Source organism: Strix uralensis, chromosome 1 (genome assembly GCF_047716275.1).
Source record: "Strix uralensis isolate ZFMK-TIS-50842 chromosome 1, bStrUra1, whole genome shotgun sequence".
NCBI lineage: Eukaryota > Metazoa > Chordata > Aves > Strigiformes > Strigidae > Strix > Strix uralensis.
This window is the reverse complement of record NC_133972.1, coordinates 160,874,159-160,889,110: the sequence shown is the minus strand read 5'-3', so window position 1 is coordinate 160,889,110 and position 14,952 is coordinate 160,874,159. Positions and strand designations below refer to the sequence as shown.

The 14,952-nt window shown below is 41.5% G+C and overlaps 1 protein-coding gene across 1 annotated transcript in view; it reads left to right on the top strand.

The window, feature by feature from the left end:
- SNTB1 (syntrophin beta 1) overlaps positions 1–14,952 on the top strand; it is a 115,694-nt gene that overhangs the window by 69,821 nt on the left and 30,921 nt on the right. The window contains exon 3 of the mRNA XM_074887266.1: positions 4,070–4,277. Within this exon, the coding sequence (XP_074743367.1) occupies positions 4,070–4,277 (208 nt within the window). The remainder of the gene's footprint in view (positions 1–4,069; positions 4,278–14,952) is intronic.

Genomic DNA, 14,952 nt, shown 5'->3' with positions numbered 1-14,952 from the left:
AATGAGTATGGTCTATCAAACATTTGCTTTCAGCTTCTTCCGATCCTCTGTAAAGTAAAAACTCTGGATCGTGAAGCAAGGGAGGGAGTTTTGGCCTCTTATGTGCAAGGTTACAGCATTTGGAGGCACTGGGTTTTGTGTCACCCCCGTGTTCTGTGGGTGGAGGAGGGGATGCTGGAAACACTCCTCAGCTCAGTGGGACTCTTTAAGAAGGAGAGAGAAAATTACTCTTTTATTATAAGGTTTGCCAAATGATCTCTGAGAAAATGTGATATCATTCATATGCAGTGCCAAGCTGGAGAGATGCCGCGCATCTTGGCAGCCATCTAGAGCTTACATATAATTCCTTTGGGTTGGTATGGGCTTTATCAGAAACAGCTCCATATGCAGTATTTACATAACTGTGGTGGAGTGTGAGAATAAACACAGCTGTGGCATTGCCCTAAATATTTCAATTCAGTGGGGAATTAAGGGAACTTTTATCACTGAACTGCAGATAAACAGAAGTCAGTAAGCGGTGGTCAGTTTAGCCAAGGAACAAATCAAAGCTACAGTGGTTGGACTGCTGGAAGCATTTAAGTGCTTTAGTGTTGGAGTTTACTAAGGTCACTGGTATTTTTTTTTTTACTTTTCAAAAAAATATGGAAATTCCATCAGTCATCTGTTATACAAAACACATCATCCAGATGGACTGGTGAATCAAAGCAGTGTAGGCTGAAAGACAGAAAAGGGAAGAGTTTATAGGGACGCAGTGCTTTCAGCATCTGATTGTGGTCAGAGTCCATGGGTTTCTGGGAAGATTATAAGCTTCTTTTAGTATATTCAGCCCATCTGACTGCAGAGACAGGAGTCCTGGATCTTTTGTGGAAATCTGCAAGCACAGTTTCCTAAGAATAGTTTAGTGCCCAGGTCATACAGCAATAGCCAGTAGCAGAGTTCAGGCAGTTGAGGATTTAGACTTTTGTCCTTAAGGCATGAATAAAAAAGGTGCCCTACCTAGCAGCTTGCACAGAAATGATGCTTGCAGACCTATTCCTCAGGCTGGACCAGTGCTGTGGATAAAAGGATTCAGTTTCAGAGCTGTCAAAGCAGCATTTATTGCCATTTTGAACTCACTTTTGCGAAGTGTAGCATGTATTGTCCAATCTTCCTGTCACTCAGCTCAGGGAATGAAGTAAACTTTCTGCAGCTGTTAGTGCATTACCATCAAACTTTGATGACTGACAAGCAGTCCCCAAAATAGCCCCATTAGAAGTCATTCAGGGATGATATTTTAAGAGTATTTTTGCAAGCATGGCTCAGTGTGTGTGTGTGCATATATATTAGAATATATACATTGATGTGTCAGTTGAATGTGTATATATTAGAATATGCATAGTTTAGAACCCCTTAAACAGAATTAAGAGCTGTCTAAATGTCCATTATTTTAGGGGACAGAACTGTTGTACAAATACTTAAAAAGCCACCATCAATGGAAATACACTTTGATGAAGGCCCAAGTAACAAAATACTTGTTTGTATGTTAATCCACTTGCTTTAAGTAAGAATATAAGTGCTTTCCAAATTGGGGGAAGGAGAGTTGATGTTTGGAAGCTCTTTCAGATATGGATAATTTATTTTTAAACCAAAGCCTGCTACAACTCTAACTTAAAAAGAAATTAACAAGTTTGCTGCTGATCCTTTGCAACTGAAAAAGCAGCACATTCTTCTGAGTTTTTATAGTCCTTGTTCAGCACTTTGCTTACCGCACGAGGAGGTGGGAGTTCCCTTGTAGAAACCACAGGCTTTGTAAAGAGCATTGTTTCACACAATCCATGCGGTGCATTAACATTTTTCAAAAGCAGCACAATACTGCCATGCTGTCCAAATAATTTTTGTCTTTAAAAGAAATATAAAAATGGGAGGTAGAGTGCAGAAAATCCTGAGTGCTGCTACTGGCTTGTTCCCTGCCTTGTGTGAGTTATGCACCTTTCCACTTTTCGGTGGTAAAATGGGGATGCTGTCACTGACCTCATTTGTAAAATCGTGTGAGATCTCATGCCAAAAAGTGCTCTGTAAGTAATAAGCAACGTTTCACCAATTACCACAATGTACTTTGAAAATCCAAGTCTGTATAGTTTGTTTTCAGTGATAGCTGCCTACAAGAACAAGTTCAAACTCAAGTTCATATGGCAGTGCGAGAGCAGTGTTTCTGACGGAAAGACAGACCAGTGTGGGGTAGCTGTGCATGATCGTAATGAACATCGGGCACAAATGACTAAATCATAACCATCAGGGAGATGGCTTTTTCTCTCAGCTTAGAAAAAATGAGTGTGATTGGGAACGTGCCTATCTACAAACTCAGTTTTCTTATTCACCAGACCTGCGTTATCTGACAAGGAATTTTTCTTTTGGTACCTGAAGTTGAATCCTTGGTGCATCCTGAAGCAGCTAAATAAGAGCCTTTATTTTCAGACAGTCTTGAGCTCCAGCAGCTTTACTGAGGAAACATGCATTATTGTGTTGGCTCAGTGCTTTCCGAAAAATAAACCCACTTTTTAAGCTATCCAAACAGTGATTTAGGACCCTGAACAGTTCAGCTGCTGAGTTTGGAAAATCATGACCTTTTCTATCTTTAGAGCAGTGTCTACGTGGAGACGTCCCCTTCCCAAAATGGACAAACATGAGACCAGTGGTCCTCGCTCTCTGAGCCCCAGAGAGCTACACAGATTGAGTTGCCCTCTGTTCTGGATTCTGTTCTGGTTTAACCAATTAATTAAAACCTCTTAATTGTTAGTTAAGCTCCAAATTGCAGGATATTGTAATTGCATAACAAATATTTGCATTACAGTACTGTTTTGAACCTCAACCTGAATAAATTCCACTGAACTAATTGCTTTTCTGCTACAGAAAGGAGTTGTTGTGTGTCCCAAAGATTGGGCAGCAGTACACAGAACAGAAGTACGTGCTTAGGCTCAGATCCCAGGTCGAATTTGTGTGGGTAACATTCAGGGGCAGTCACTGTACATTTATCATGAAAAAGCACAAATGTGATATGGAGTTGAGTGACAGGCAATGACCAGAGCTTGGTTTTATAATTGCTACATAAAGATAAACCAGACTATTACTTTGTGGGTTATTTAACAAATGTTCAAGTAAAAGTGGCTCACAAAGCTATAAAGAGCACACAAAGCCCCACTAATAACTAATAACTTCACTGAGAACAGAGCTGAAATAGCTGCAGCTGCCTCTCAAAGCATTTTTGTTGTTGTTATTAGCAAAGGTGTTGGCACAGGTCCCATAACCATGATGGACAGGATTAATTTTCCTGAAAACTGGGTTCATTTGTGCTTTTCAGACCACAGTGGTGGGGTGGAAGCCCACATGATGGTCTCGTAAGCAATTTTTTTTTTTTTTTTTTTTTAAAAAAAATCTCTCCACAGGAGTTTAGAGAACTGTAAAAGATGCCTGCCAGCAGCAATCATACAGTTGTGGTTAGCACTTTCTTGCTGCCACTGTTAGCAAGGTCTAAATGGAGCATTGAGGACGTTGGTAACCCCTGGAGAAGGCCAACTGTGGTGGGTTTCTGGTTGATGCTTAGTGTTATCATTGAAACCACAGCACAGTCCTAAGAAAACTCCTCCATTTGGAATAAGGGTGATTTTCATTTAGCTCTGTATGTATAAAATAAACACACTGAGCAGCTCTGGGTGTGTCATGATATCCAGCTTATCCCTGGATTCTCTGCAGTCATCTCCCATGCAGTTTTGGGTGGTTGCTGTGTTGGTGAATGTTAATGGGTGAATGTTCCTCTTGCCTTTATATTTGAAACTCCTATTGACATGCCAGATGTGGGTTGTATCAGCTCTGACACATCGCCTTCTCCAGGATTTTACTGTGATGCCAGTACAGACCTGGCTTCAATTAAGATGATCCTACTCTATTCAGGTGTTGTAAAGGTAAGTTTTTAATGCTAGGTCTTGATATTAGCATCTTTTTAACTCATTGCTAACACTAAGCAAGGTAATAAACTTAGCTGCCTAATGGTATCTGAGTGAACATAATGTTTCCCCCCCCCCGGTTTTTCTAGACTTATTGAAGTTCATTCACCTGATGCCAAGCACACCGTGGTGCTCAGGAGTAAGGATTCAGCTACAGCCCAGGCCTGGTTCAATGCCATTCACTCCAGTGTCAATGAGCTCATCCCCAGGGTGATTGCAGAGGTCAGAGACCAGCTGGGTAAAACAGGCGTTGCTGGAAGTCGAGAGATTAGACATCTAGGCTGGCTTGCAGAAAAGGTAATGAAAACATTCTTATTTTCATTTTAAGCTCTCTCTTTTTTGCTTGCTCTTTGTTCCTGAATTCAGCCTTGTCTGGAAGTGGAGAGGCTAAATGAAGTTCTGGGATTTGATTTAGCTTTCTGTGAAGACCTTTCTTTTCTTAACGTGCCAGTTTTTGTGCTTTAAAAAAAAAAAGCAACCAGAAAAAACCCCAAAAAAACCCTAGAAGGTCCCCTGAGTCTTCGCTTCTGTATGCCAATTAGCAAAGACTTTCCTGGAGGATGAAAAGTCTCAGATTATGTGTCACGTTCAGGCGTGGGCATGAGTCACAAAAACTGACACCAGCCTCAAGCTCCTCTGCTGTTATGTCTCCTGTTCATGTATATGAGATGTCACCTTCCTACTCCCAGCCTGGGAAGTAACCAGTTACTTGGTCCATGGTCCACTCCTCCGCTGTGCCTGACTGCAGAAGCTGGGCATAGTCTGTAGCACGAGGTGTTGTCCCTGCTGCACCTGGGAGCATGTTCTTCCATTGTAACACTGCATTTGAGCTGACCTTTGTAGAAGGCTGAGCTCTCACCCCGTGTCTTGTACGGTTTGAGTTTCAAAATACTTTGTGCCACAGGGGAAAGCTAGTGTTCAGTTCGAAAGTAGTTTGGGATCTGTTGACCTGTGGAAAGCCGACCCATGAATGCACAGGGATGGTATCAGTATGAGATGACCTGGTTTTAAATCACTGGTCTCAGAATTTGTTTTAGGCATTGTACCAACTGATAAGTGCGGATTTGCTACAGTAACAGTGTTAGGATTGTGCCTAGAAATACCTCACATCCAGATATTGCCTGGGAAGCTGTTCAGAGTATCTCTGCCTCTCCAGCTGGGGTGCGTGGAAAAATGGCCACTATGTACACACTGTCCTTTCAGCCAGCACAACTGCATCCAGCACAGGTGTGGAAAGCAGATCTGGTTGCCCTGAAAAACATACTGTATGTTTTAGCTTTGTTTGGGATTTTGTAGATGAAAATACGGGAGCCACAGGTGGGGGTGCCATATTTCTATCTAGCGTGCTTTAAGAAGGCACACCATTAATTTTTAGGAAAACATGGGTCAGTTCTTACCACTTGTAGCAAGGCAAAGATTGTAAAACCTTTCAGACAGATTTGTTATGTTTTCCTGTCCCTCCCTCCAAGCTTGCAGAGTGGGGAGAACAGCACAACTCTGTGACTTAGTGCTGTAGAAAATGTAAAAATTTGAGGGAATAATTTGGGGTTAAAACACCAAAGCATTGCTAAGTAAATTTTAACAGTATTAAACTATAAAGCCATGGGGTCTTTAATCTTGTTGTCCCATTTGTACACATTTCTATAAATTTATGAAAAGCTAAATATTAGAGGCTTTTTCTGTTGCAAAATACTCTCCTTTGAAAGGGTAACTGCTCTGTAGCAGATCATATAGACCTTATATGTAAAATATTCACAGGTCTTTTTAAGCTGATACGTGGCATGCTTCTGGTTTGTGAATTTCCTCTCCTTACAGTTAATACACAATATCCCGTTCACACACTTCTTTTTCCTCTTTTTTTTGCCTTATGGACTGAGATCTTATTTCATGTTACTCATTATGGACCGGTTCAAGGTCCTGCTGAATTTAGTGGTGAAACTTGTGTTGCCTTTAATACAGCCAGGCAGCGGCTCTGTGCACGTTGCAGTATATTTACAGTGGCTGTCATCAAGAATTAGCCTTGAGAGATTTGCAGTGACATTGTTACCCAAAAGTCAACATGGTTTTTTTTTTTGCTAAACTAACCATCCAGAGCTGTGCAATAGTAACGGAGTGAGGTCAGAAGTTCCCATCTTCTTATGCTGGAGACTCGTTGAAAAGCAGAGAAAATCACTACATATGGTAAAAAGCGATGTGAAATTGCTTTTCTTTTTATTACTGGACTGTGGGCTGTAAAGCCTGAGTGAAAGAAAGATAATCTGAAGCATGGGAGAGGAAGGTATATGTACTGTACATGTATATGCAAACTGTATACACGCTGTTTCAGAGCAGGTGTTCAAGGCAGCTAGGTGAGATGCCAACCACAAGGGATTTCCTAGATGCTCCTTTTGCAAAACCTGGGTTTGGCAATGGGGAGAGATCAAATTCTGCAGTGATTTTTGGAAGCACACCAGGAATACCAGCTTTCTTCTCCTGGCGTGAACTGCCCTACCACATCCACTGCTGCTTGGTTTCTAAATGTTGGAGTTTAGAAAGGGACCTACCTCATTATTAGCAGCCACAAAATAAAACATGTGTCTTGTATTCCTCCTAATATTACCATTAATTTTTTTCTGTGTGTTTTTTGGGGACATATCTTGCTGTTTTTCCATGGACTGCAGTGGGAAGAAACCTGAACTCCATTTTGAAAAGCATCTTAGATTGTAACTTTTAAGACAACTTTTATGGTATTGCATTATGTTAATTATATAGCATATCTTTACAGTGAATTCTCAGCAAAATGGAACGATGCTAAGTGAGATGAATTCCTCTGCTTGTTTGGGGAATGCAAAATGTAATCCCATAGAAATTTCACTGTAATTTGCTGTGATTACTCTCTGCTTTCATTAAGCTATTTCCTGGTTTGACGTTTTTTATATGTCTCTGCTCTAAACTTAGCTCTAAACTTCAACCTTTATGGTACTACAAAAATAGATTCATTAGCGGAGCCTCCCTCAGGTGGGTAACATTAAAATAAATAGTAGGTTATCTAAGGTACTATGCAATTGCATGCTAACAGGATTCTGCCACCTTCACTGAACTTCCCTGTGAAGACAGCCCTAAATTTGTGGTCTTCAGCATGAAACATCCATCTCTCAGTTCCACCATCAGTCCCTGGCTGTGCCTCGGGGTGGGCAGTGAGGGCCTATTGGCAGGTAAAGAGCTCTGCATTACTTAAAGAAAGCAAACAATCACTGTGGCATTATTATAGGTAAGGAGAAAAACAGCCAGAAGCAATCATTAGACATGCCATATTCCCTTTTTTATTAAGGCACTAACCTTGTCCTGACCTTGACCTTATGGCAAGGGTTTCTGAAGCTGACCGAGGATTAGGGTGTTGTATTAGTCACTGGTGTCCTAAAACTTTTCTGTAACTAAGAGAAATGTCAAGTACCAGTTTGTAATGAAGTGTGTGCACTCCCCATCACCTTTTCTTTCTTGTATTTGTCTTTTCACTTCAGCAAGGCCTGTGAGATTAACAAGCATGCTAAGCGGAAGGGAACAGCTATATGTGGATTTTAATCTTTTTATGTCTTTCCTTTTATTAATGCTTCCTGTAAAGATACTTCTAGTGACCAAAGACAACAAAAGAAGTTAGTAATGTCATCCTAACTGAGGAGCTTTTCCATGTGTGTGTTAATTGCCCCTCTTCTTTCCAGGAATCCTTTCAATCCTTGTAGAAATGTCTTTTCCACCTTCTTTTTCCCCACTTTTTTATAGTTCTGCACATCCTGTGGCTTATAGAGGAACTAAATCAGCCATTGATGCTTTTCTCCTCACGCTTATCCACCTACCATTGAGTTCCTTCATGAGGAGCAAATTCAGTTCTTGCATTGGGTAGCTAAAACACTGAAGAAATGGTAGTTTGTTTTATCACTTCGTAACATCTGTTCCAATAGACCAAGATATTGTTGGCAAAAGCTTTATCTACCTTTTGGCCTCTTTAATGCAGACACAAAAAGGTGTTCTGGCAAAAGTGGTTTTGCAAAGCTAGTTTTTGCTAATTCAGCAGTCAGCCACACAAGCAAAAGCATGACTGGTTTCAGGGGAAGTTGAAGCTGTAGCCAGGCGCCAGGCTTGTGGCTGGGTCAGTTAAAAAAAACAAAACCTAAATGAAACCCCAAGCGCTGTGTCTCTCCCTGTCCTCGCTGTGCCAGTGACACTTTAAATGTAGGCTCGGAGTAAAGAAAAAGCACTTCTGCAGCCAGAGACTGTTCTGCTTTCTGGATGTCAAATGACTTACAGGCAGTGGGCTGCTTAAAATGATCCCAAAGCTCCTTTGAGAAACTTAAAATAGGAGTTGCTGCAAGTTTTCTTTTATAATGTTAATATTTGAAGCTGCAGAAAAAGTGCCTCTCTGGACTTTTCTCACTAGATCTTAGCCCCAGCGCTTGATTCCTGTTCATGTTGCTCAGCCTTCGCAGGGCAAGCGTGTTGCTGCTCCGACAGATCTGGTGGGGGGATTAGAGGGGAGAAAACACCCAATATTGAAGGGGAAATAACCAAAGCGACACGGTAAATTGGAGTTGTTTTTCAGCTCCTGACGCTATCTCCAAAATGAAAAGTTTGTTAATGTATTACAGGCTGTTCAGTCTCCTCAAACCTTAGATAACCGTATCATTGTGTTAGAGCTGAAGTGTGAGGCATGTCACAGCAGAGTGATCTTATTCAGTATCGAGCCATATATTGCAGTATTATATTTATCTTCCTGCTCTCGCTCTAATTCAGAGGAGGGAGTGATAACAGCAAGATTGTGAGCTGTGCAAGCTGTCCAAACAAGATTTAAGCAAATTACATGACAGTGTATTTGAAGGGGGTTTTTTCCCCACTATGAAATGAGAACGTTTCTGTTTTATCATTTCCTTTGGCAGTATGTTCACTGGTTAGCAAAACAAGTAGACAGCAACACAGCCACATTGTTATTCTCATCACAGATAAATGAGTTTTCAAAGAACAGGAGAGAAGCTTCAGTCTTAAAATTTTATAGAATTTCCAAATTGTAAAAGCGAGTTTAAAATGTCTTTGTACAAGAAAACCACCAGCCCATCACATAGTTAAAACATTTTGCATTTATTTAACACTGTGAGTATCCAATTTTAACCAGCTTCCTATGAAGTACAGCCGCTGCTAGACAGCATTTTAAAAACCCTGGCATGGCCATGTCCATGGTTGAGGCTGCTGCCATCCCCCTGAGCTCTCCCAGCTCTTCCATCGTGGTGGTGGCAGTGCTTGTCTGACCTTGAGCCAGATCAGATAGTTATGCTGGTAGAAAACTCATTACTTTTGGTGGGGTAGCATTAGCTTTCTGCATGACAAATGCAAATCCCTGTGCAAGAGAAGTAGCGAGAGCCTGTGGTAAGGGGGAAGGAATTGGGAAACACGGCTGCCTCATTAGGCAGTGTATAATTCCTCTTCAGGGCTAGCTGCCTCGTCAGGCTGCACAGACTGAATCAGTGGCATGTTCAGAAATAAAATCCGGGTTATACTAATCCCCAGGTCTTTCTTCTGGCCCTGGAAAGTACCTGTGTATGTTTAGGCTGAAACTGCAGCAAGCTTTGGGTTGTATTAACTCCCAGTGCAAATCAGTGTATAGTTTAACCAGATAAATAACCTGCTAGAAACATGGGCGTTTGCTAAGAAAAGCATTACTCAAATGCCTAATTTCTTTGCAAGGAAATTACATTCCTGTAGTGTGGTCTTTGCAATTTCTAGTCTCTACAAGTTTGGGTTTTTTCCTTTTCTTTTAGTATCTGTTTTCTTTACTAATTATCTAGGCATGCTTTGGAAATACTACCCATCTATAATACCCAAGAAGAGTAAGGCAAATGGGTCCTGGCCTCCTGTTTTGAGTGGTTAGAGAAGGACCTGATTTCTCATATTGATAATACATAGCTGGTGATAATCTTAAAATTGATCTGACCTTTTGGAGATTACACATACCTCAAATCAGAAAATCTTCTGTGTGTCCTAAATGAGAAATTGTTCTTTTAAATCCCAGCTAATTGCTCGCTGTGGAGCACTTACATCCAAATGAAGAGTCCTGCTTTTGCCCTTTGTCACTTAACCTTGCAGTTTATTAATTCTGGAACTTATTTGTTTGCTTTGTAAAACACCACAACAGAGCGCTTAATTACATTAACAGTCTTCATTATCTGGGATAACGATCAGACTGTTCTTAGGAAAGACGTAAACCTGAAATAGCATGAAGAGTAATTTCCTCTCCCAGCTTCAGCGAGGTTCCTCCACAGGCCACTTTTATCAGCAGTAACATTGTTCTGTTGTTGCTTTAGGTGCTTCAGTAAATGGATATATTAAGGAGAACTCAGGCTGAAAATGGCTATTTCATTCACCGTACTGTTTTAAAGATTTTGCCAGTATATATCCATAACACGTGTTATTTCTTCCCTTCCCAATGAGAGCCAAGCAAATGATAAATCTAAGTCAGACAGAAGTGCTCAGTACAGGGAGACTGGAAAGAAGAATAAGTTTAAATAAATAATGAAAAATTATAGGAATGTGATGGTAAATGGAAGGCATGAAGGACCTGAGCTTGAAAGTCTATACTTCTGCAGTACAGGTTGGTTGTTATAGCGAAGAAAAAACCTTCTGTCAGGTAATTACAGAGCACAGTTAAATAGTGAGTGAGCACTGTTGTGCCTGCAGTAGCTTTCAGGTGTTAAATTATTCTTGCAGAAACTGAGCTGAAGTTTAAACTGGGGCCCTGCATGTCCCCTCACCCTTTCTACAAGGGTTGCGTTAGGTCTAGGTCTGGCTGGATCCCAGCAGAGGTAATCACACTCTGCCCACTCTCCCTCAGTTTTGATCTAATAGCCCTAAAAACTGACTTAAGTTTTTCCATAAAACACAACATATTGCTATCACTGTTCCTATGAACCCCAGGAACAACAAAGTTCCTTTTTAATGTCACCCCGCCATGAAGTTTTATTTAACTTCTCCCTTCCTGCATCAGGAGGAATTGTGAGCCTGGAGAAGTGACTCCAGCTCTGGCAGCTGTGTCTGCAGGGGCAGGGAGGGACACGGAGCATGGGTGGGACCCACGCAGTGGCTGTAGCTCTGCAGTGAGAGGGACCTCTGCGGATGGTCCGATGACAAATGCGGAGCAGGCCTTGAGAGGGGAAATGATGGGCTGTATCTTGGAAGGAAGAGAGGATGCTGAAAGGAAATGGGGGCGGGGGGGGGAGGTTTGCTGCCTCCCTGGGGTGTGGGAGCTGTTTCTCTTGGTTTCTCCAACATGCTGGGGTGGTGGCTGTGGGAGCACATCCCAGCATGGTTCTGAACACCGGCCACTTCGCGCAGCATGGCTTCCACAGCACGGATGCTTAACTCTTTCTTCTACATAACCCAAACCTGAACTGCTGCTTGGCTGGGCTGGGCTGGATTTTGCTGGACAAGGAACTTTCTAGATTTTGGTAGATGAGGGATTTTCTTCCTAGATCTTGCTAAATTTTCAGGATGTTGGGCCTCTCCATCTTTTGCCTTGGCAGCTGCATCTGTGCAACAGGGTCCACCTCCCCTCACGCATGTGCCAGGTCAGCTCACCTTTTGGGGCTTCTCAGGTTTGAAAGCCTGTGTTTGAACATATTTGCAGTCAAGTTCAGTTGGAAAAAAATGCAGGAAAGATACAGGTATGATGTGAAGGAAAGCTTTGATCCCCTTCCTTTCAGAAGCAGGTGAAAGGCCTCCTTTTTTCTCTCAGCCTCTGACAGTAAATATTGCAAGAAAGACAGTGAAGCAATTGGAGACAGTGATGCTCCTTGTTTTCAAATGAGATTTAAATGCAACATGAGCCTCTCCTTAATAAAACGCATGTTGCATAAGGAAGCAGAGATCTCTACTGAACCCATATCCAGCCCTGCCATCAGTGAGGAGCAGAGGGTGCCCTTCCCAATTATTTTAAGCACCAACGCAGCAAAACAACTGGTCTCATTCTGCCCCGACATGTTTCTGCCTCCTTCCTCTGGTGCAGGTAGGTTGTCAGCAGTGGCAGGGTAGGAAAAGGAAAAAGGAAGTTTCTATTCTTGCCCAGCTGAGGTGGGCAGAAAGCAGACCAGCACATTGGCTGAGGAGGCTGCTATTAAGTCAATGCTTTGGGGCAAACTCAGCTGAAACAAAGAGAAAGGCAAATGCAGACTGAGTAATGGGAAAGCCCTGAGCATCAGTCCCATCAACTGCACTGACCCGAGCATGCTGTGGACAGCCAGCTTGCCCTCCAGCCCCCTAGATCCCACTTCAGTTGTACAGGACAAGCAGACTTATTCTTACATTCGCGGGGCAGATCTACCCCGAGTACACATCTCTGCGATGTGATGGACGCTGAGAAAGACGTGGTTTGCAAGAGTTATGCTGTTGCACTGTGTCTGTTTGCTCATTTGTCTGCATTTTTTTGGTTATTGGCTGCATGTAAGAAGTTTGAAAGGAAAGGGATTGTCTATCTTAGAAATCCCAGATTTTCCAAACATTAAGTTCCCGTTGAGCTAAGTTTTCTCTGTTCAAAGTTACTTTGTTCTCATTTGCTGGTTTTGTCCCTTGAAGTTAAAAATCACCTTAAGGGGAATGGAGGGGCCCGTTAGGGGCATGTTGACCTTCAAGCTCTGCCTAGTATGAATTCCTCTCACCCCAGTCATCGGGTTTTTTTGTTTCTAGCACAATACTCCCATTTCAACTTTTTTATTAGTGGCATGAATAAATAGATTAGAAAGCAACAGAATAAGCCATAGAAGTTTCCTCTTCTCTCTGTCCTGCAGCCCTTCTCCCCCCAAAACCCTCAGCTGATCCCCATGGAGAAAACTCCTGGCAAAAGCTGAGCCATTCCTAGTAGAAATGGCCTAATTTAGAAGAAAACATTTGGGGTTTTCCCTGTCTTTTTGCATAGTGTTTCCCCATCCTGCTTACCCACTCAGCTTGCAATTGAAGGTGTGTTGTCTCTACCCACAAGTGCTTTTAGGACAGATGAGCTGGTTAATGTTTGAGGGGTGTTGCGAAAGAGCCCGGTCTTGCTGCTGGTCCAAACAGAAGCAATATATGCCTTGTATCCTGTTTTGCCAAACAACTGTTAACAGAGAAAAATAAACAGATTTTCTAAAAATATCTTGAGAAGAAGCTGTGTTCTCTGTTGGAAAGAGGGATTGACCTTTAGAAGAATAGGAGAGTTTAAAAAAAATATTGGAGAGGGAAATGTTATATGCGTTATAATTTTCAGTGTGGCAAGACATTTACTCAGTGCAGACTCTACAAATCCAGTCCAATTTTAATCCTCAACCTCTGTTTATGTAATAGGTTCCTAAGGCTATTAACGCTAGTCTTTTACCTTATTATCGTATCCTGTAAAAACAAAATTATACCCATAATACCATGACAGCCCTTACAAAAATGTGCCATTAGACAATTATATTGCAACACAGCAACTCTGGAGACTGCAGGGAAGTATTTCTCGTACAGTCTAATTGTTGTATCAATAGCATTTTCAACACCCTTGGTTACTGAGGAAGAAAGAACATGCTGATGCCATATGTAAAATAGCATATTTTGAAGTACTGATTTCAGGGCCTTACTGTGGCAAGAGTGTTTGAATTATGAGTGAAATCCTCATAAGAATTGTACTTGAAACAAATCCACAATTGAAAATGTTTCTTACATCGTTCCTTTCTTCTCTCCCACTCTTAAACTAGTGTCTGTTTTATTTTAGTTATTTTAAGATGGGAAATGTTTTGACACTGCAGTTTTAACTAAAAGAAATAATAGCACTGATAAAAAAAAATCCCTTTATTCCCTTCCCCCAGATCCTTCAGCTCTGAGGATTTATTTCTGCCTGCAGAGTTATCCTCTCTGCTTAACTGGACAGTAATTGATAGTGCACATCACAATAATTAGTCTAACAAGTCTTCTAAACCCCAAGCCCCACAGCTACCTTTAAGCTCCACATTGTCTTTACTGTAACATAAGTAAAACGTTTAGGAAAGGACTGAAAAAAAAAATTGATGGTGAGGGAGCCTCCTTGCCCTCTCCAAGGGGTTTCCTCTTCTCATTTTTAATGAGGCCCATATTAGTTGTCATTTGTACCTTCCCTGATGAATAGTTTGGAAGAAAAGCTTTCTCTGTGCACAGCAAAAATTTGTGCCAAGTTGCTGACCTTTGCTTTTGGTGAGACCTCATTTGAGTCTCGGTCCCAAGCCCAAACATATTGTTGGATCAATCATGTTGATTTTTGGCTCTGATAGTAATGCGCAGCTAATGAGTTGTACGGTGTACACATTAACCTCAGACCCGACAGCGCTAATGCCAGACACGTAGCAAAATTGCACTGGGGCTGCAGGAGAGACATACAGTGCTGGCATCTTAATAGAAGAAGACAATTAAAAACAGTAGAGCAGTATCACAGGTTCACTGCTTGTGGGATGTAGGATTTAATCAAAGCAGGAAAAACAAACCGTTGTCTGTCAGTTTGGGGAAAAAAAAAAAATTCAACACCATAAAGGTGCTTTATGAACTGTGAAATAGAGAGGAAAGCCTGAATGTTTAAACAGTAAGATAATGATTTTACTGCCAAAAGGGAATCTACTTTGGGGAACAGTCATTGAATAACATTAGATTTAACCTTGTCAGAGATTACCATCTAATGATTATCGTGGCATTGCAAGGAATTTGGGAGCATTGCTGTATTTTTTTGATTAGTAGATACCTTATTTATCAATACTTAGGCAAAGTTCTTCTGTCCTCACAAGTAAAATTCCTAAAAGCAATTGCTGAATTACCACAAACAGCCAGCATCACTGGTTTTGAAAGCAGCTGTTCCTGATCACTTCCACAAGTAACACTTCCCTTGAAGGGCCAGGTTTTGATCTCATTTTACAATTGTAAATGTAGGAAGAGACAGTATTTTGCTTATCATCCCCATGGAGAGATGCACAAAAAT